Source organism: Ylistrum balloti, unplaced genomic scaffold (genome assembly GCF_031769215.1).
Source record: "Ylistrum balloti isolate Yb309-2 unplaced genomic scaffold, AGI_CSIRO_Ybal_v1 Utg369912, whole genome shotgun sequence".
Lineage (NCBI taxonomy): Eukaryota > Metazoa > Mollusca > Bivalvia > Pectinida > Pectinidae > Ylistrum > Ylistrum balloti.
Genome location: NW_026782034.1, coordinates 230779 through 254178, shown reverse-complemented (window position 1 = coordinate 254178; position 23400 = coordinate 230779). Strand labels below are relative to the sequence as shown.

General features: G+C 34.5%; 1 protein-coding gene across 1 annotated transcript; it reads left to right on the top strand.

Annotated features, from left to right (window-relative positions):
* Window positions 1-819: 819 nt before the first annotated feature.
* LOC132546747 (DNA ligase 3-like) lies at window positions 820-22934 on the top strand. The gene is made up of 22 exons (XM_060210466.1): window positions 820-876; window positions 1672-2175; window positions 2593-2712; window positions 3210-3371; window positions 3815-3921; window positions 4776-4820; window positions 5772-5858; window positions 6732-6811; window positions 8293-8370; window positions 8784-8952; window positions 9660-9815; window positions 10986-11117; window positions 11800-11879; window positions 13374-13461; window positions 13912-13989; window positions 15732-15855; window positions 17003-17367; window positions 17798-18154; window positions 18351-18458; window positions 19091-19176; window positions 19633-19702; window positions 20428-22934. The coding sequence occupies exons 2-22, from the start codon at window positions 1710-1712 to the stop codon at window positions 20524-20526; spliced, it is 3057 nt and encodes a 1018-aa protein (XP_060066449.1). The 5' UTR covers window positions 820-876; window positions 1672-1709; the 3' UTR covers window positions 20527-22934.
* The last annotated feature ends 466 nt before the right edge of the window (window positions 22935-23400 follow it).

Sequence of the window (23400 nt, the reverse complement as noted above, 5' to 3'; positions counted from 1 at the left end):
AATTAACATTTCCATAAACGATATTTTACATTTGTAATGTAGTTCATGTGATTATGTTGATGATAATTTGCACTCAAATATGTGTTTTTTTTATCTGTGAAATATTGTTTAGATAAAAGAGAGCAAGTTCAATTTAAATGGCATGAAGGTCATTGCAGATACATGTAGAGTAAAAGCAATGTGCGAAGTTAAATAGAAGTTAATTTGTCTAATACGTTTTCGTGGTATGCATGTAATCTGTAGTTATAATTACATGTACTGTGATATTCTTGTGAATTAAAAAAAAAGCACCAGAGTGCAATTAAATGTTATTAGTTATATGTGTCTAATGCAGTATTAAATTTAAAGCGTCTTTGTCCACGACTCTTGATTAAAAACTGGAAAACACACATTTAACATATTCAATTTAATATGAAAATAATTAATTTTACCTGAACTTTTCAAATTAACATGCAATACATTTATACGTAGATGCTTTACAACGTCCGTTTACAAAGTCGCTGTCGCAGGTGGACTCATAGTCTCTGGCGAGGTACTTGCATGCTACGTTTTAATTCATTCGAATAGTGGCGCGGTTTAGAATATACACATATCCTTAATTACGAAATTTATTGAATTACGGGCTTCTGCGCCTTCTCGTCTAGTCTTTAGGTTTCTTTCAATCACTTTGGATTTTCTTCAGTCGCCGCCAAATCTTCCCAATTTAAGCCCTGATCGTCACTGACGAGCTATAGAAGTACAGCTAGCGACAGTCTCTTACTAAGGGAAACAACTCTTACTATACTGTAACTCTTTCGTCTATGAAGGAGAGATAACGTTCTTTAAACAACTGCAATTGTCTGCAAAACAAACTTGCTTGTTTAGCGTTTTGTACAGGTAAGACGATTTGTATTTATTATTGATATCAAACAGCTTAGAATCATAGTTTGTCAAATATGGTTTCTGAAATCTTAATGCCATGGATGAAAAAACTTCTCAGACAATGCGCAAATGGTTTAAGTAAACTGTTAAGTTTAAATACAAAGACCATGCATTAGGCACAGGCACATGTATCTGGAACGTAAACAACACAAGCAAAAATCCGGTCCAGTGGGCTGAAATTTTGCTTGTGATGTTAACCATCCAGATACAGATGCCTGTGCTTTAGGTAAGGGAACATGGCTGCTGAAAAAAAACACTAACAGATTCAATATCGAATGTGCTGTGTCGGAATTATACACTGTATGACTAGCACTCTGATACACTAGGCAGGTAATATATCAAGTGTAATATTAAGATTGCGTCAGTAATGTGTTGGGGTATTTACCGAAGTGGAGGACATGTTGATTTGTTTGTCAAATATAGTGGGTTAATTCCACTTAGAAAAAGAATTGGTATAGGTCTGTAAGAAGTTGGAAATTGTATTCAACATATTCATTTAGATAAAAAGAAATTGTAGATAATGGTCATGACTCAGTAGAGTGAATATATTTTCGTTCTTTTAAGTAGTAATTGTCAGTACTACATGTGTGGCCTGAAATATGAATTCTGCTTCCAGAATCATAAAAAGCTCAAATGTGATATTTGGCAAATGGGTACTTAGGTCATGGTGATATGAAGTGTTTTTTATGGTTTTTATGGCATATGATTCACACTTAATATTGCTTCTGTTGTATTTTGTTTCTTTTACAGATGGAATAAATCTGTTAAACAAAGAGCAAAGACATTTCATGTTAAGATTTTACAGAGTGTCTAGGTATGTGTACTTGTCGTCAGCCCTGGTAAAGCTACCAAAAGGTAATTTGATAAAGTCATGTCCTACCAAACTGACCTGTAACAATGTCAACAGTTTACTGACAAGCAAAACTCCTTGGACCACTTTGACTTTGACTAGAATCCAAAGCTATTGTGAAATGGCAGATAACAGGTTTATTGTTGGATATGCAAAGTTGGGAACATCAGGATGCAAGGGTTGCAAGACAAAAATAGAAAAAGGATCTCTGAGAATTGGGAAAGTAACGGCCAATCCGTTCGGAGGAGATGGAGACATGAAGCAATGGTATCATCCAAGCTGCATCTTTAATACTTTTAAGCGAGCTCGTGCCACTACCAAAAAAATAGAAGAGCCCGATGACATGGAAGGATTTTCAGAAATTCTTCCAGAGGATAAAGATGAAATCAACAAACTTATCAAAGGTTATATATTTTTTTTCATGATCATAGTGTCATGAAATAAAGTTTGATAATTCAATTTATTTCAGTTGATTTTCAATGAATTCATTGTAATGTGAATAGCCATTTCTATTACATGTACTAGCAGGTAAACATATAAGTGTTGAAAGTCCTATTAAACAATAGATATTTTATTGATTTCCTTCAAGATAAATCTCTTCAGTACATGTACCATTTATAAGCAGTATTAGCAGTATATATAAAAAATTATTTTTTTACCCATGCATTAGGTATTTGTATTATATGAACAGTAATATTAAAACTGGTATAAAAAATGAAAAAAGAGATGAAAGTGAATGAAATGTGCAATGTTAAAAATTAAAGGGTTAACATACATTTCTTCATATGTTATGTCAGTGTTATGTTTTTATTTTTATACAGAATATCTTGCTAATGCAAAAACACCAAGTAAGAAAACTCCAAAGGAAGCAACCCCGAAAAAGACAACTGTCTCTCCAGCTGCGGCAAAATCTACCCCATCTAAATCTTGCAATGATGATGGTAATATTTTAAAAACATGTAAATCTTTAAATGATGATGATGATGATGATAACATACAAAAATTGTGAATATTTCAATCATGGTGATGATGGTTATATATGAAAACATATATAAATCTTACAATGATGCTGAGGATTATGTATAAATATGAAATTGTGTAAATCTTACAATGATGATAATGATGGTGATATAATCACCATTTGTGTATATGCTGCATTGATAGCAACAGTACTATTACCAGTTTAGTTGAAGTTTTTTAACGGGACTTCTTTACTAGAGTTAAGGGCAACATTTAGGTTTCTTAGTTATTTCGTAATCCAGGACCCATATGATAGATTGATAAGAAAAAGTTTTGTTCCTGCTTTTAGCTTTGGTGTTAAATTTTGACATATTTGTTGCTTTCTCTACAACAAAATACATGCTTTTATCCAAATGCCTTGTATAAAGTTGACGTTACTTCACATCATAAAATGCGATAGCCATTGATGCTCTTGCAGCTGTTGTTCCCTCAACATCCACCAAAATGCCGGACGACAATGGGGAGCGAGACGATACATTCCGTGAGTTCAGACGTCTCTGTGCTGAAATTGCTGATGAAAGTAGTTACAACTCCAAGACTGCTCTGGTTACAAAGTACCTCAAGAAGGGCTCTTCTGGAGGTCAGTAAGCTTTTATATTGGCGAGTAAAAATGAAACAGTGATAACAGGTTTTCTTAGCTTTTCTTCAGCAGGCATACTATAGTGATTTAATGCAAAGATTAGACAACAATTTTTACTGCAAATACATCCTTTTTCCCCAAGTGAAAAATATAGACTTAAAGTAGGGCAGGGCATATTTGGGGACTACAATAAGCTGCATGATAATACTTGTAGTATGAATCACAAACAATGTTTTTAAACAAATTCAAAACCAACACATTTTTATATCGCCTAGCCAAAGGGCCAAGTGAGCTGTGCATCATAAACTTTTAAACATTTTTGACTTCTTCTTGAAAACTCCTAAACCAATTTCAATAAAATTTTACAAAAACCTTCCATGGCTAAAGATGCACCTATGCACTGTTTAAGGAACTTACATATAATCTTGTGTTACATATTACAGAGGGCTACACTGGTGACACCTATACACTTTTGAAGCTGCTGCTGCCTGGTGTTGTGAAACGAGTATACAACCTGAATAACAAACAGCTTGTTAAATTATTCAGCCAGGTAAATATTTGATGAGTAAAATAATAACATAATCAAGTTAGGTTTTATTAGATCATCTGACTCTGTCTTTAGTTACCCATACACATTTGATAAGATTGTTTTTCATTTTTCTGTAGAAATAACCCCAAAACAATAAATTTTCCTTGTTCAAAAACAGTCTGCAGTTCTAGAAATGTCCAAACTAAATAGACCCTTGGGTCAGGAGTAGTTTTAGAAATAAAACTATTGATGATCCTGGGCCTTTTTTTGTAACAGGATTACTTAACAGAGCCTTATTGTGACCCCGTGAAACAGAAACCAATCACACCTGTCATGATTCACATAACCCTAGTATAACCTATGTGACCCTAATATTGATATGAGTTGTGCATGATCTTGTCGCATCTGAGAGATCCCTGTGACCTGTTTGAAACTCATGTGACTGTAGATTGAGTCATACATGTACTTTTGTCATGTCTGAGTGAATCCTGTGACCTAGGTCTAACCCTTGTGACCCTAATATGAATTGCTTGTAACCTTGTCATTTCTGAGTGATTCTTGTGACCTAGGTCTAACCCTTGTGCCCCTAATATGAATTGCCTGTAACCTTGTCATGCCTGAGTGATTCTTGTGACCTAGTCGTAGCCTATGTTACCATATTGTCAGTTTCTCTTTCATTTTCAAGTCATTGTATTGATTTTGCTTGCTGGGTTTATCATCCTGCAATAGCAAGGGTCATTTTGAGGCAGAATCTTCTTGTGGTAGCTGGTTGCTACATCACAACATCCTAGAGAGGCACATTGCATGTTCTTTAAACCGCAGCATGAAGAGATCATAAAGCAACACAATTCATTTCATCACCTATTATGTTTTAGATTTTTGGAACCAGTCTGCAGGCAATGGTGGCTGATCTTGATCAGGTATTTAATCTTTTACATATCAACAATCTGTTTTCTATGCAAGCTTAAGATTTATTTGTCCTCCATGTTACTGGAGAGGAGTGTGGTTAATATATCTTCCTTTGTCATTTCGTTAAAGGCCTTTTCTCACATACTCCCTAGTCTTGTAACTTACAAATGATAAGTATTGAATGTGAGCACATTTGGAATGGCTCTGTTTTACGTACTAAAAATCATTTTAACATTGTACATAATTATTTCCCTCTGTCCAGTTTTAATACTGGAGTTTGGCTGTATGTGTGAAATCAAGAGCTTCTCCCAACACCTTGCCTTGTTCATTGCTAAATAATTGTATCTTTCTGGATAAGGAAGATTTTATCCTTTTCTGTCAATACCCTTGATGGGAACTGACATAAATTTGTCATTAGTATAAAATCTTTTTACAAGTGATCAGTCTTATACAAAACACTCTCGTTGTCTTGGATTGAAGGGTGTGAGGTATCTTAATGTGGAATGAGACAGGAGTACCCCTGGAAAAACCCACATGTCCTGGCAGATGACCCCATATAATTAACTTTAAACATCCTTTCAGAGAATTGAAATTTGGACATCATGGTGAAAGGCGAGTGTGTTAACATTGCACAACCCACTCACCATTACTAGTAACACTTCCGCAATGTCTTTTCAGGATTAAAAAATGTATGGTATTCTTCTCTCTATTAGATTGTTTGAAACCACTTTTTCCAGTGTTATAAATTCTCTGCTGATTAAAAAGAATTATCTGTTATTTTATTTCATCAGCATTAACAAGAGGTAAATGATACATTTTGTAATGAACAAAAAGAGTTTTTTTTAAATATTTGATATTTTCTCAAATTTGATAAATTTCTCTTTGTGGATATTCCATGTGTTTTGTTTTGTTTTTTTATTTGAAAAATATATATCAACAAAATTCAATGTGCTTTCTTTCAGGGAGATGTCGCAGAGACAGTGAGGATATTTTTTGATCAGAGTAAACACTTGATGCCTGTAAAGAAAAGTACATTGACCCTACAACAGGTATCTGATCCTTTGAAGTCATTTGTATCAGTAGTCATGGTATATTTGACCCGAAGAAGTTTATTATTATAGAACAGAAGCTGGTATTGAATTCATCAGCACAGTCTAAGACTGAAACATTTCATCAAAATTCCATTAATTCAGGGAATATCTATAAAATTCTATGAGATGTAAAATTTAATAGACAAATGAAACAAAATTCAGACTGTAAAGTAAAAGCATAATTGATTTTATGTATTCAGTGATACTGGAGTCTAGATATTGTCACACTTGGCAGAACATTTGTAGTTCAGTAGAAAGTTATGGATAACGAGACCTCTGTCATTAAACAACACATATTTGTGATCATAAAATAAAATGGATAGATCCTGGTAAATGATTTTAAAATATCCAAACAGATGAGAAGTCTGTAAAAGTTATGCATAAACATTTTTCATCAAATAATTGGTTTTGTCATGTCATACAACAATGTCATAAATATCATAAGATTCATACCTAATATCAATAATGTGATGTCATAATTATGTCACATCATGATGACATCACATAATTGTCTCTGTAATGAAAAATGTACCTTCCAAGTTGAAATTAGCCTGTCTGATTGGCGAAATAATTTTCAGAGATTTTGCGTATTTTTGAGAAATATAGGTTATATTGGATAAATGAAATCTGACACTCAGATGTAATATGGAGTTTATTTAACTTGATAAATAATTTGATGTGTCACTTGCTGAAAGGCTTATGACATATAAAATTTTTGAAATGGTTCAGCAAATTTCATACTACATCTATAGTCATGTAAGACCCTCTGTGAATAAACATGGAACATGGTGAAATTTGATATAAAATTACATAGTTGTTGCATTGTTCCAGGTGGACTATTTCTTGGAAGAGCTCTCTCTTGTGACAAAGGAAGAAGACCAACAGAGAATTCTCACACAAATAGCCAAAAGGTAAACTCTGCCCATCTCAAAAAATTGAAAATAAAAAGGAAAGAAAAATTATCAATACTATTGCCACTGCAATTATGTTAATGTTTTAATCATTTAAATATTTTCTTATTCATCAGCAAGAATTTATAAATGTCATGTCATGGTATGTATTGGATTAAGACATCTGTAATAGAACTCAACAGCTGCCATCAAACTAACCAACAACCCGGAGATCCAGATAAATTAGTTTTTTGTCTGAATACATTGAAACATTAACAGTACTAAAAGATCCATGCCACAGTTGCTCTGGATGGTATGTGACAGGCCAATCTCGATACTCCAGGAGTTTCAGTTACTTTTGCTCTCTTCACCCTTGGAGCATGTCATTACAAAAATTGAGAGTTCCATGTGCGACACCTTATGGACGTACATCAAAGCAATCTCGAGGTTGCATAACAGTATATTGTTATGGTTTTGAAGTTGGGTGTTGCTCTTTATGTTATCTTTAAAGGGAGTGTATTAGCCTGTATTGGTCAGTTTTTTTGTCGTCCGTACGAAAGTTACCTGGACTTTTTTCGGTAATGCTCTGAATTATCAAAATGAAATTTTGCATATGGTTTTTTGTTGCAAGGGTTCAGATTAAGTTTAATTCCTGGCTGTCTGTGATCCTTTTTAGCAGAGTTATGCCCCTTTCAACTTAGAAAATATCCTGGGAATATTGTTTTCCGGACTTTTTTGGCTTATGCTTTGAGTTATCAAAATGAAATTTGGTATATGGCATTCTGTTGCAAGGGTACAAGTTAAGCTTGATTCCTGGCTGTCTGTAACCCTTCTTGGCTGAGTTATGCCACTTTGAACTTAGAAAAATTCTCTGGGAATATTGTTTTCTTGACTTTCTTTGGTTATGCTTTGAGTTTTAGAAATGACATTTGCTATATGCTGTCTGTGACCATTCTTGGCAGTGATATGTCCCTTTGAACTCGGAAAATTTCTCAGAAATATTGCTTTGTGCAGTTTTCGCTTTATGCTTCAAGTTAATGAAATGAAATTTGATATTACAACTTTATGGTTGAATGTTGCACATCCAGCTCAAACTCTGGGTGACCGTGACACTTTATGCAGGCGACACATACCGTTCCGAGGAACTCTTGTTTTCTCCTGGAACCAATCAAATTACTTTGCTTGTGCCTTCAATTTTCCCGTGACAGAAGTGCAGAGAGTGAAAGTGATCATAACCTCTGTAGTATCGAGGATGGTGAGAGGCCTACCATATAATGATCTTTAAGATGGTTAACAGCTAGTACTAGGAGACCCTGTCTCAAAATGACTGTGGCAGTTGATGGGATGGTACATCCACCAAACAGTTGAGCATTAGAGAAAAACAGCTTTGATATGAAATTGTTTGGAACATTGTTATTTATATAGTATTTTGTATTAATGACTTCCATGTTCTTTAAAAGTATGTTTTTAGCTCTTTAAGTCATTTTACTGTTATTTTCTAGGTGTACACTTAATGACCTAAAGATGGTGATACGTCTTATAAAACATGACTTAAGGATCAATGCTGGAGCAAAACACATGTAAGTCTGAAGCAAAATATATAACATCCAATGTATCAATTGTTCTGTCACGCATTTACAATCTATATTTCTTATGTGAATTTCCATTTTACATGAAAACATGTTTAAAATTTTCCTTTTTTTACTGAGTCTTGATCTTTTGATCAAGCAATTTTTGTTGTTTTTGTAAATAGCATTTTATTGGACTGATGTAAATTGCTGTTAGCAATATTCTTGTTATGATGCATTACATTATTTCACAAGATGTTACGAAATTGGGATAAGACAGTTGTAATGACAGTGTGTATAACACATTGAATGTAATTGATGCAAGCCTTTTAACTAGAGGGATATAATGTTGTTAACATTATATAATATTATTGACCAAACAGTGCTCTATATCATTATAAATGTTTGCTATATATCTGTTGTAGACTAGAGGGTTTAGATGACAATGCCTACGCAGCTTTCCAGGCCTCGAGGAATCTCCGTGATGTTGTCGATCGTGTGCAACAAAACTTGGAAGAGGGAGGTGGTAAACCAGGAAAGGCTAGGAAACTGAGCGTCAGGGCTAATCTCATGACACCAGTCCTACCTATGCTTGTATGTTATATAGGATAGAAAACAATGTAGAAAATAGTGATTTTACTTATGTAGAAGCTCTAATACAGGGTATAAAGGACTATGTAAGGATTCACCAATTTTTTGTCCACAACTCTATCAAACTTTAAAACCCATAATCAATGTATTTCAAATTTTAGATACTTCCTCATACCATTGTAATGATAGATATTTATTTATTATTTCATCTATGGTTGCAGTGGTAACCACCTGAAATTTGCATAATTAGAGCAAAGGTCAAATGTGAATAAGTCAATTTTGTCTTCTTGTATGGATTTGGATTTCCATTCCGCATTAATAAAGTTCATTCTTGAAATCTAAGTGCCTTCATAATCTCATGTAAATTTGTTCAAGAATGCTTTCAATAGTTTCTATGGGAAATAATATACAAAAATTTGGCAAAACTAACTGAATATTAAAATTTCTTCACTTTATGCAAAATTGAAATAATTTTATTGCTATGGACACAATTAACAGACGGCCAAATACATCAGTTTTCATGATATGAGTTAATATCGGGAGACATCAGTAACCAGATGATTAATAACTGTAGTGTTGTAGATATATCCTTCTGAAGATAGCCATTGGTTAGCTGGCTTGTCTAACTGTTCAACCAAGTCTTTGTCTAAACTACCAACCACAGTTCTAATTATCTAATCTGGGTTATTGTTTTATTGATTTTGTTTCAGGCTGAAGCTTGTCGCTCTGTTGAGTTTGCTATGAAGCGATGTCCCAACGGTTTCTATGCAGAAATAAAGTATGACGGAGAAAGAGTACAGCTGCATAAAAAAGGAACACAGTTTTCCTACTTTAGTCGTAGTCTTAAACCTGTACAACCTCATAAGGTCAGTGTCTTACATCAGTCAGAATCTTAAACCTGTACAACCTCATAAGGACAGTTTTACTTCAGCCAGGGTCTTAGATTCTACAAACCAGTAGTCAGTCTTACCTCAGTCAGAATCTTAAACCTGTACAACCACATAAGGTCAGTTTTACTTCAGCCACGGTCTTAGATTCTGCAAATAAATAATCAGTCTTATCTCAGTCAGAATCTTAAACCTGTACAACCTCATAAGGTCAGTGTCTTACCTCAGTCAGAATCTTAAACCTGTACAACCTCATGAGGTCAGTTTTACTTAAGCCAGGGTCTTAGATTCTACAAACCAGTAGTCAGTCTTAACTCAGTCAGAATCTTCAACCTGTACAACCTCATGAGGTCAGTTTTACTTCAGCCATGGTCTTAGATTCTACAAATTAGTACATGTAGTCAGTCTTACCTCAGTCAGAATCTTAAACCTGTACAACCTCATAAGGTCAGTTTTACTTCAGCCATGGTCTTAGATTCTACAAATTAGTACATGTAGTCAGTCTTACCTCAGTCAGAATCTTAAACCTGTACAACCGCATAAGGTCAGTTTTACTTCAGCCACGGTCTTAGATTCTGCAAATAAATAATCAGTCTTACCTCAGTCAGAATCTTAAACATGTACAACCGCATAAGGTCAGTTTTACTTCAGCCATGATCCTAGATTCTACAAACCAGTAGTCAGTCTTACCTCAGTCAGAATCTTGAAATTTTTTAAACTCATAAGGACAGTTTTACTTGAGCTACAGTCTTAGATTCTGCAAATAAATAATCAGTCTTACCTCAGTCAGAATCTTAAACCTGTACAACCACATAAGGTCAGTTTTACTTAAGCCAGGGTCTTAGATTCTACAAACTAGTACATGTAGTCAGTCTTACCTCAGTCAGAATCTTCAACCTGTACAACCTCATAAGGTCAGTTTTACTTCAGCCACGGTCTTAGATTCTACAAACCAGTAGTCAGTCTTACCTTAGTCAGAATCTTAAGCTATATAACCTCATAAGGCCAATTTCTTACCACAGTCAGAATATTGAATTTGCAATAGAGAAGAAATGCACTGACCAGAATCATATAGTATATTCAATATGTCTTCATAAATGAAAATATAGGTAAAAGATGGACTGATTGTTTTTGAATTGGTGTTTAAAGGTGGAGCACTTTAAAGAGCACATCCAGAAGGCTTTTCCATCAGGAGACGACCTTATTTTAGATGCTGAAGTGTTACTAGTGGATACAACCACAGGAAAGCCCCTCCCATTTGGTACACTGGGAGTTCACAAGGTTTAGTACAGTAGAAGGTGGTGGTGTTGGAATCAGGAAGGCAATAACATTTCTGTATTTTTTTAAATTTGTGAAGTGTATTGTTATTAATACTGTTGCAAATTTAGTTTGACTGGTGACGCATAGTGGAGCCAGTAAAATGGATATGATCACAATATACCGCTGTAAATTTAAAGACAAGGTAATGAAGATTTTTAAAGTTTGGTTTCTCAGAAATATGGGCACTGTAGCAACAGCATTGTATAATATGATATATGTATATATATGATTGTAGTATGTTCAATACAAATGATGGCAAGCATAGAGATTTGAAATAATTCATTGAATTTTTCAGCCAAAATATGAAATTCATGTGAAAAATATGAAATATGTATAAATTTGGATCAATTTCAAGAATTGATAAAAACTCCTTTCAACAATTGCTTTCACTAAACAACAAATATGAATATATTTTTATTAAACACATAAGAAGGGCTTTTGATTTCTTTTTTGGCAAAAGTTCTACTTCAATATATGTATGTGTTACTTCTCATCTAATGCAATGACTAGAAATTTACATATTTGTAAAGAGTTTAAATGGATAAAAACCAAATAACTACTTATAGGAACATGTACAATTATCCACTACACTTGTCAGTATATTATATAGGCTTCACACAATTATTTCTTTTTATCCTCACAGAAAGCTCAGTTCACAGATGCCAAGGTCTGCCTTTTTGTGTTTGATTGTCTCCACATTAACGGGGAGAATATCATGGACAAGTAAGTTCTATCTGATACCAGGATAAGTAGGGGCTTACAGTGACTCACTATGATAAAATGCAGTGAAATCTGCCTTCAAGGCAACTAGTATTTAAGATGCACTTCTCTTCAAAGGTCATCTGTATTTTAAATGTACCTCTCTTTAAAGGTTATTTGTTTCAGGTACCCTAAAATTCAAAGTTATTGAACCTGTTCATAGTTATAATGGTGATCTACCTATAGAGCCATTTTTATCTCACCTGGCCTGAAGGGCCACGTGAGCTTAGACCATGATGGAGTGTCCATCATCCATTGCCCATCCCGTGTCAACTATTTCCTTTAAACATCTTCTTCTGAATAACCAAGAACCTAAGAAGTATGATATTTTGCTGGAATGTTCATAGGATGAAGCCAGACAAAAACCATGAAAAAAAAGAAGTTACCTTAATCCTTATTCAAGGTCGCAGAGGTCAAAATTGTTTAAACGTTTAAACAACTCCTTATAACGGAAAGGCCAGGAAGCATGATATTTTACTTGTAGGTACTTTGGATGAAGTCCAACAAAATTTGACTCCTGTGACCTCAATTGATATTCAAGGTCATAGGGGGAATTTTTTAAAAGATTTTAATGACTGCTTCTCATTTACCAAAAGATCTAGACGCGTGATATTTGGCTTGCATGTGGTAGGATGAAGCCCAAGTTTGCAAAAAGAAATAAACTTGACCCTCATTTAGGGTCACAGGGGTTAAATTTGTTAACACCTGTAAATGATTTTTCCGACTAACCAAAAGGCACACAAACAAATTTTGGTAGAAAGGTATTTCTAGCTCATAGCCCAACAAAGTTTTGAAAAAGAAAAGAAATTTACCAATAACACTGGTCCTAACAATGTTTAGAATTGAAAGAAGCTCTTTGTTGTGTAAATTGGTAAAAATTCATTGGATTTGCCAAATGTGTAAATGGATTTGTTATATTTATAATGATTCAGTTTTTGATAATGAAAAGATAACAGAACCAGTAAAAACGATTTGATGATGGGTACAAGGATCTCTCTAGGATCTTTCATTAGTAAACTTCTCTTGGTGTTGTCTATGTAAATGAGCTGCTTGCCTTTGATGAGAAATTCAACATTATATTGAATTGCCCAATACTATTCCTTTTACATTTGAAGTTGAAGAATGCTGTGAGATGATATAGAAAAATGATATAAACCAGTACTTACATATTATTGAAATATTAAAAGTGTGATCAGATCTAAATTCATTGTTAAGTTACAGGGTTTCTTTGAAAGGAATACCAGGTAACATTATTTAAGTGATGGTAAAGTTTCAAGTTTTGAATATACATGTAGATATCATTATATGAACTAGACTTATTAGTAAATTCAAAGATCACGACTAGTTTATTCAGAGTCTTACACACACTTATAAATAACATAACATTGATATCAATAAACATAATGTGAAGTTCTGTAGAATATATTTTGCTCTCACTAAAAAGTGTTATTTTTACAGACCCATAAAGACAAGAAGAAAAATACTCCATGAAAATATGACAGAGATAGAACATCATGTTATGTTCTCAGAGATGCAGCACATCAAGGTGGGTTTTATTTCTTTTTCTGTGAAGATTTTACTTAGGTGAATGTTTCATATTAACTAGGCTGATTACAAATATCCATATTATATCAAATTATTGGAAGTTTTGTATGACATGGACATAACTTACACATTGTTAATTTGTTACAGTATATATTCTTTCACTAAAAAGGAAGGAAACCCAATATCTTTTAAAAAGGGAAAATCCTAGTACTTTCTTTACTTTCAAGACTTTCTAGGACATACTGAGCAATATCTGATGTCTTTTGTCACCATGGAGACAACCATGTGATCACATTGGTTTATGACGCAATATTGATATTTATATACACGTGTCATACAATATTTATGACATTGACGTGTGTGACCAAACTAGACAGTTGTGTCATAAATCTGTTTACAACGGTTCATATCTCACTAATATAGCAATCTGTTACCTCGTCTGATATTACAGGAGCCTGACGACTTAAAGGATATGATGAATGAAGTGTTCAGACAGGGACTGGAGGGACTCGTTCTCAAAGATGTCAATGTGAGTTATCTCCCATAATAGCACAATGTGGCTGAGCTTGTTTTAGTATGTGGCTTGCTTATATTGTTGTATTTGGGAAGCCGACTGCCCTTGCTGCACTGTTTTCAACACTGATGAGATACTTTGACATTTAGATATTTAGATAGTCTACTTTCTCTCCTGGTATGTTTGTGTGCAGAGCCATTACAGAGTTAGCTTGTCATGAGAAAAAAATCGGTGTTCATATTTGTTCTTTTATTTGATAAAATATTGAAAATCGTAGGATGATGAATTGTCTTTCTCTTAATTTGAAACATTCCGGAGTCCTTTGTTTTGGAATATTGGGATTTGTTAAAGTGAAAAAAATAGCAGTAGATGTAACTGTTGAGTTCTACTGATAAACTCATCTAGTTTCAATTTATAACAGCTCTTTATAACAGGTCAAGTCTTCAGATCTTGAAACAAAGTATGTGAAACACTAAATTTAGTATAACTGTTAAGACTTAGAAACACTGTTTTTTAGATTTCATGAGTAAAGTTAAATGTTACATTGCTTGTTGGGATGAGTTGTAGGGGATCTATGAACCAGGGAAGAGACAGTAATGTTACATTGTTTGTTAGGATGTGTTGTAGGGGATCTATGAACCAGGGAAGAGACAGTAATGTTACATTGTTTGTTAGGATGTGTTGTAGGGGATCTATGAACCAGGGAAGAGACAGTAATGTTACATTGGTTGTTGGGATGTGTTGTAGGGGATCTATGAGACAGGGAAGAGACAGTAATGTTACATTGTTTGTTAGGATGTGTTGTAGAGGGTCTATGAACCAGGGAAGAGACAGTAATGTTACATTGTTTATTAGGATGTGTTGTAGAGGGTCTATGAACCAGGGAAGAGACAGTAATGTTACATTGTTTATTAGGATGTGTTGTAGAGGGTCTATGAACCAGGGAAGAGACAGTAATGTTACATTGTTTATTAGGATGTGTTGTAGGGGATCTATGAGACAGGGAAGAGACAGTAATGTTACATTGCTTGTTGGGATGTGTTGTAGGGGATCTATGAGACAGGGAAGAGACAGTAATGTTACATTGCTTGTTGGGATGTGTTGTAGAGGGTCTATGAACCAGGGAAGAGACAGTAATGTTACATTGTTTATTAGGATGTGTTGTAGGGGATCTATGAACCAGGGAAGAGACAGTAATGTTACATTGCTTGTTGGGATGAGTTGTAGGGGATCTATCAGACAGGGAAGAGACAGTAATGTTACATTGCTTGTTGGGATGTGTTGTAGGGGATCTATGAACCAGGGAAGAGACAGTAATGTTACATTGTTTATTGGGATGTGTTGTAGGGGATCTATGAGACAGGGAAGAGACAGTAATGTTACATTGGTTGTTGGGATGTGTTGTAGGGGATCTATGAACCAGGGAAGAGACAGTAATGTTACATTGTTTACTAGGATGTGTTATAGAGGATCTATGAACCAGGGAAGAGACAGTAATGTTACATTGTTTATTAGGATGTGTTGTAGGGGATCTATGAACCAGGGAAGAGACAGTAATGTTACATTGTTTATTAGGATGTGTTGTAGGGGATCTATGAACCAGGGAAGAGACAGTAATGTTACATTGTTTGTTGTTTTGTAGGGGATCTATGAGACAGGGAAGAGACAGTAATGTTACATTGTTTATTAGGATGTGTTGTAGGGGGTCTATGAACCAGGGAAGAGACAGTAATGTTACTTTGTTTGTTGTTTTGTAGGGGATCTATGAGCCTGGAAAGAGACATTGGTTGAAGATAAAGAAAGATTACCTAGAACAGGGTACAATGGCGGACTCAGCTGACCTAGTGGTGCTGGGGGCCTACTTCGGGTCAGGAAACAAAGGTGCAGCAAACAGACTTGACCAGTCGTCATAGTGATCTCTCAGAGAATTATTCTATTTCATTGTGTAATATGAAGCTGAATGTGTTTGATACTTGTTAGTTTACCTGTTGGTTCTGTTGTTGTATACCTTGTTTTCATTTTGAAAGTAATATTACTTATGTGGGTTGACCAAGATTTACATGATGGGTGTTGTCAATGAAGCAGAAGATGCTTACTCTTTTGTAACACCTGGTCTAATTCACCTTGCACTTTTTCAGGAGTCTCAGTGTAAGTCTTTCATTTATTCATATTTTGACCTAGTTTTATTGAATTTAAGTTTGGATTCTGATTATGTTGACATGTTGGTATTTTCTTTGGTGTTGTTGCCATAGTTTTATTGAACTTGAGTGTTTGGATTATGTTGACATGTTGGTATCTTGTTGTTTTAATGAAGAAACCTCTTTAGTTTACAATCTATGTCTTCTTATGATATAATGTTTAGTGAGTCCTTTTGATGTCATAGACACATCAAGCATCATACATGTATGAAAAATGTGTGTATATTCCACATCCAATAACTGTCACTATTGTCATTTCTCAGAAAGCAGTTGTGGTTTTATTTATTTTTTTGCTTGACTTCTTACATGAAATTTTCACGTGATCAGAGAAGTCTATTTAGTTGTTTTTTATAGCATTCAAGAAATGATTTAAGGTTAAATCTCACACTTGTGAGAATTTATTCTTATTCATATCCATTGTTTTTCTCAGGCCAAAATGGCCTGTTTGCGGCACTATTTTTTAGAGTAATGCTTGAATCTGTGACTTTCAAAGTTGACCAAGATCAAACGACTGTCGGAGGAATTTCTATGAATAAGCTTGATATTCCTTTCTCCTTGGATACTGAGAGTGAAATAATTATTATGTTAAACATTGTCTACTTCAGAGGACATTTTATAAGGGTTTTGATGTATTGATCAGTGTTATCTAAAAACAAAACATGACATCTCTTATCTGATTCTTCATTATTCAGAATCTCTGCAACTTTTTAACGGTTTGAAACCTGATCTTGAAGGTGATTTACGATAAATTTTAACTATAACAATGGAAAGCTGACACTTTATATTTGAATATTTGTCAAGCATCCCTTACTAGATACTCTATTTTACAGGTGGAATCATGTCAATATTCCTGCTTGGAGTTCATGATCCTGACACTGACCAGTGGTGTACTGTCACCAAGTGTCACAGTGGACTGGATGACAAGACTTTAGACGAACTCCAGACTAAGCTGGACATGGTCAAAATCAGTAAGGATGTCAGAAAGATCCCTGATTGGCTCAACATTAAAAAACAAGTGATTCCTGACTTTGTCATACGTGACCCAAAGAAAGCACCTGTGTGGGGGATAGCCGGGGCAGAATTCAGTAAGGCGGAGATACATACTGCAGCTGGCATCAGCATCCGATTTCCTCGCATCACGAAGTTCCGTGATGACAAAAGCTGGAAAGAGGCAACAAACCTCCCAAGACTTCAGGTAAATAGACTAACTCATTAAGTGAACAAAGTTTAGCTTAATATATATCACAAGAATCTTGAGGATATTAACTTTCGTGATAGGAATTCTTATAGCATACTATAAACATTGTTTATTATTCTTGTCTCCTCTTAATTTGGAGCAATTGACTTCCTCATATTTTTGTGAACGTTAATTACCCCCAAATGTTGTTTTACAATTTGAGAAGTATATCCGAGGATCCACTAATGGGACAAGTTTTTGACACTCCTTAGATTTTACATGTGTCTTACAAAAAGGTTGTACAATACAAGACAGGCACTGGAAGACATTGTCTCCATTAAAAATAAGAGATCAGATAACAGCAGGATGAAGCAGGTGTAAACAACACAGAAAATACAGGGATGTTGTATACATAACTTTACAACATTGATGTCTTGTCTAATTGTAGGAACTATTCAAGAAGTCGAAGGAGACATCAGACTTGTTTCCTAGTTCCAAGAAAGGGAAGGCAGCTACCAAGCGTAAAGGGAGTCAGGACAGTGACAACGACAACAATAACGGAAACAGTAATGGTCACTCTGATCACGCTGGGCCAGCACCTTCAACTCCGTCCAAAGGTCGAGAATCTGCCCCAGTAACACCTTCCAAGGCCTCACCCAGCAAGATGGGGACACTGGCAGGCTGGGTCAAAAGGGGTGAAAAAAGGTCAAGGACAGAGGATAATGACGAGGAAGCTTCCTCACCAAAGAAAAAATTTGATGGTTCTCCTTCAAAGAAAATTGATGAGGAGTCACCAATTAAGAAGGTAAAGTCAGATGTATGTATATATCAGATAAGATTAAATGAGGAAACAAAAAACAAATCAATTTATATAACTAACATTATTTAGCAACGAAAAATGGAAATATTATTTCTCCTGACATATGGATTGATATTGTTATCAGAGGTAAGTATGTGTTTAGTGTAAATTGACTAATCTTTATGATCACTCAATCTTTCAGTCCTCAAAACCTACATGTAAATATAGCAGTGACTGTTATCAGACAAACCCTGCTCATACAGATCAATACTACCACCCGACTGACAAGAAGCTTCCAAAACCAGGGGAGGTAAGTGTGTAGCCAACCTAAACAAGAGGATGTAAATATGTAGTCAACCAACAGGAGAAAGGATAATTGGGTAGCCACTCAAAGAAATGGGGAGGGCTTCATTATGTTATATTCCACAGCAATCACCCATAGCTGCTGAAATAAGTGTGTAGCTGACCCTAAACAATGAAAGTAAGTGTATGGAGAATTCAAACCAAGGGAGATAAGTATATATGATACACATACAGATAAATGTGTAATTTGTCCCCAAAAAAAATTATTTTCAAGTAACTCCAATAGTATATTTCAAACCTCCATGATCATATGCTTGTCTATGCTAGGACAGATAATGCAATGTTGCACATCTCTTTGAGTATCGATAATATTTTTTTAACATTGCACAATTTATGCTGTTTCACCTTCACTCATTGAATTTGGTATTTGACCTGGAGAGGCTTGGTGTAATGAACTAAAAATAGGTCTTGTGCCCATTAGTAACAAAGTTTGTTGGTATCCGTTTTATTTGTTTTGAATACAAATGGCAGTGAGGGATGATTGCTTCATTATATATGATAATCCAAAAATATGATGATTTTTTTAGCTGTGTGTTTTTATTTAAGTGTTACTAGTAATTTATTGTTTTATCATTTCAGAGATTACCAAATGTGTTTTCTGGGACAAAGATTTTCTTGTCAGAAGACACAGACAAATACAGACTGTTAAAGCGATATATTATTGGGTAAGAATTAGATAAGACAACCCTTTCTTTTACCCTGGACAGGTAAATCATGCAAATCTTGTGTTATCATAAAGATTGAAACTCATCTTCATCCACAACTTATCATAATATATATATATAAGCTATCAGGAGTATAATTTCATTTGACATTTATTGGTATGCTCTTTATATTTATGTTTTGTGTAAGATTAAATCACAGTGTGCGAGGCGTGGGTCTCATAACTATTCATACACTATCCACATGTTATTGTATACCCTTCGTATTGTACGTAGATAAGGAAAACAGGAAACAGAAATGTAATAATTCAGTGGGAGATAAGGGAATCTCATTGTAAAGGGAGTTGAAAGATTCTATAAGTTTTCATCCCAAACTATGGTCCCACTCTTAGTTTTTAAAACTAAAAGAGAATCTTTTTATTATTTCTGTGGACCTATAATTCTGCTGCCTGTTTACAGCTTTGATGGAGATCTGGTGAATGACTTTCAGAAGAAAACAGCAACTCATGTTATTGTTAAGCCAGGAGAAGTAAGTTCTTATAAAAATTATTTTCACAATTTCACTCAACAAAAAAACAAACTCTAGAGTAGTTTGGGCCTGCTGTTTGGCAGGCTTCCTCAGTCCTACTGACATTGGACAGGCTAGTGGTATTTAGTCTGATAACTAGGTTTTATTGTATGGTACTGTTTATTTAATAGCCAGTAATACATAGCAAAGATGTGAAAAATGTAGAAACAGTGACCTCATGAAAGTTCAGTTGTGTGACTGTGCATTTGTGAATCATCTAGAGTTTGTTATCTATAATTTTTGAGATTCTTAATTTCTCAATTACAGGAGAGATAATTTCTTACAGAAACTGGTGTATGTTCAGAATTACAGGATAATATAAATAACTGTAGACAGAAAGGAGGTTTAGCAAAGATTAAACAAAGTCTACATATTACCGGGTGTGTGCAGTAACATATATCTCTTTCTTACCCTGTCTCTAGGTGGTACCAACCACAGGTGTGTGCGTCACAGTTGACTGGCTATGGTTGTGTGTAGTTACAGTTGACTGGCTATGGTTGTGTGTAGTTACTTATATCTGTTTCTTAACCTGAATCTAGGCGGTACCAACCACAGGTGTGTGCGTCACAGTTGACTGGCTATGGTTGTGTGTAGTTACAGTTGACTGGCTATGGTTGTGTGTAGTTACAGTTGACTGACTATGGTTGTGTGCAGTAATTTATATCTCTTTCTTATCCTGTCTCTAGGCGGTACTGACCACAGGTGTGTGCATCACAGTTGACTGGCTATGGAGCAGCATTAAGAAAAAGATGAAGATGCCGTTACAGAAGTTTCGTGTCACCTGATCAAAGTTTTGTATCGCACAACCAGGATTGATATCTGCTCAAGTCTGTTTCCAAGGAAGTTTGCAAGGTCTGCTGAACAAGGATAGTATCGACAACGAATATAAAATTCAGATTCCTAAAAAAATGGCATACATCTCAAGATTCTGAAGTGATCAATTTGTATTTGACAATATCATCGAGATTTTATTAAACATTTTTACTGAATTTTAGAAGTGTACATTACCAGTGTAACTGTATGGAATGGGAGAAAGTGACAATATGTGTGAGAAAATGATGGTGTGATGAAATTGTGAAGTATAGAGAGGATATTTAAGTGTTTCCTGTTAGACATATATCAGCACAAGTGGAAAAAAATAGATATCTTCTGTCAGAAGATTAAGAAATATTATATTTACTAGGAAACCATTATATTTTCTTTTTATTATGTTTTTATTGGAACAAAACAAACATAATAATGAACAGTGTTAAAAAAAGTTGGGGAAATAAAAGCATGCTCTTTGATGTCAGATAATTTAACATTATGCTTGACAACAAAATGACACCATTTTGAATCAGCTGCTTTGCATAGTGTTCCACCATTTACCTGGTGAGAATTGGTTACAAAATTTGTTTATATACCAGATCAAGGAAGCATGAAATGTACATATGAATGCTTTGATGAAAATCCAACTCATTCCAGTGTAGTTTCATTTACCTACACTTCATTTGTGACTGAACAGTAAAATCAGGGAATTTCAATGCAGTGACTAGAAATCAATGTTCTTTTTGGATAAAACCACAAAAGTTAAATCATCACTGGAAATTTTTTATCATCATGATAGTTTTAAGGAAATTGATAAATTCCTATATTTCACTGGCAAAATGTAATAAATTGATGTACCTACCAACAGAAAATCCATTTATTAGCTATTTTTGAAAAGTCAGGAAAGGATTTTCTAAAGTGTAATATTAATTTATGAAATTATGCTATTTGACAATAAAATGAATTCCTACGTAAAGGTATGCATTGTTTTTTTTCTGTTAAATTTTTGAGGAAACAAGCAAAATATTATTCATGTATGAGTTTTCACTTATAAACATAGTAAAATGAGGGTATTCCAAACAATTATTACACAAAATTTATACATGTTTGACAAAATTTGATATTTGTGTACATGTCATCAATAATGATTCTGGTTTATACAATGCATTTTTGTTTTGTTTTTGTGCCATGTACAAACAACCTTTTTTTACGTTCTTTGAATGTTTGTGACTTATAATGAAAAGCGTATTATGTTTGGCAGCTATGGTACTTAATACTACTGTAATGTATAGCTACCTTTTGTTGACTGTGTAAAACAATTGCTTTATTCTTATGTCACTTATTAAGTATAATAGCATGCTTTGTATCAGTTAATTGACTTTCATAAATTATGATGTTATAACTTCTTGGTGGGTGATTTCCTTTTGTGCCTGTTTCTACTGGTTTGGGGTAATTTCCAATTCAGGTTGAGAAAATGCTGATCTCGTTTGCAATGTTTTGTTAAAATTCAACACACGAGAGCTTTGAATGAAAATTACTTGCACAGCAACACCCTTTTCACATAGAAACCAAACTTCACTATCTTTACCAAATATCATTCAGGGCATCATTTTTTTATATACAAAGTGCTTGCTGCACTAAATTATATCTGAGTACATATGTACCAAATATATCCATGTCTAAGTCCAAATAAGTAGCAATACCTGTTAAAACACTGGCTAGAGACACAACTGTGCCAGTGAAGTGAGTTGGTTATATATAGTATTATGTAGTTTCCATGTGGTTGAAAGTACATCAGTACATTAACATATACGTTATTTTATACTTAACATTAAATCCATTTACTTTAATAAACTGTCACAATGTTGGACTATACCTGAACTGTCATTATAACCCTGCCTTTATGCTGAGAACCAAGACTGTTGGGTTGTCAAGTTTCCTATGCACAGATAACAGCAATTTATGGTAGGTAGACATTTTTTTCATGTGTACGTAGTTCTTTGTTATAGCCTTATGTTAGAATTTTGTTGACTTCTGTTGTGTTGTTTTTCTGATATTCGATTAAATCATGTTGTTTTCTTGTAAATTAACCAATAATTTGGTTTTTGGTTGAAATATGATGACAAATTACAGTACCCACCCTGCAGTAAGTCCAGGGGGCATACACAAAATGTCTGTCTCGAAGTTTAGGGGTAACGCAGGACTTAAGTAACAAGTACTGACTGACAATGGCACTATTGCCAGGCATGGGCTTATTGCGAGACAATGCTAACTGTCTAGCTTTGATTAGTTTCTCAGTTTAAGCCAGGTTTGTAAATTAATGTCTGCCCATTTCACATTAGTATGTTACTACCTCTTGAGTGAATTGTCCTGTGATAACTGATTGGCTCTGAATATTTGTCATAATTTACAATAAAATTGCTGTAAATAGCCATCTTGGTTTCATCTTCTTTCACAAAAATTGAGGCAAAGTTATCTGTATTAGTGATACCCAATTAAAATCTCATAGGAAGATTAATTCCATGTAACTCAAAAGATGGACCCTTTTTCATAAATACGCCCAATGATAAATTGTGTGGATGCTATGAAGATGGACCCTTTCTCATCAATACGCCCCAATGATAAATTGTGTGGATGCTATGAAGATGGACCCTTTCTCATCAATACGCCCCAATGATAAATTGTGTGGATGCTATGAAGATGGACCCTTTCTCATCAATACGCCCCAATGATAAATTGTGTGGATGCTATGGACCCTTTCTGTGTTGATGCTTGGACTTGAGTTAAATTTAAACTGGAATATTCCAGTTGGACAATAACACCTACTTATGTATGCCCACATGTTAATTGTT

What these genes read in the sequence shown, in the direction of transcription:
- LOC132546747 (XM_060210466.1), top strand. Translation starts at nt 1,710, where the DNA reads ATGTTAAGATTTTACAGAGTGTCTAGGTATGTGTACTTGTCGTCAGCC. An exon ending in AGGAGTCACCAATTAAGAAG is followed by an intron (nt 18,155 to 18,350) that starts GTAAAGTCAGAT and finishes TCAATCTTTCAG; the next exon opens with TCCTCAAAACCTACATGTAA. An exon ending in TTAAAGCGATATATTATTGG is followed by an intron (nt 19,177 to 19,632) that starts GTAAGAATTAGA and finishes GCCTGTTTACAG; the next exon opens with CTTTGATGGAGATCTGGTGA.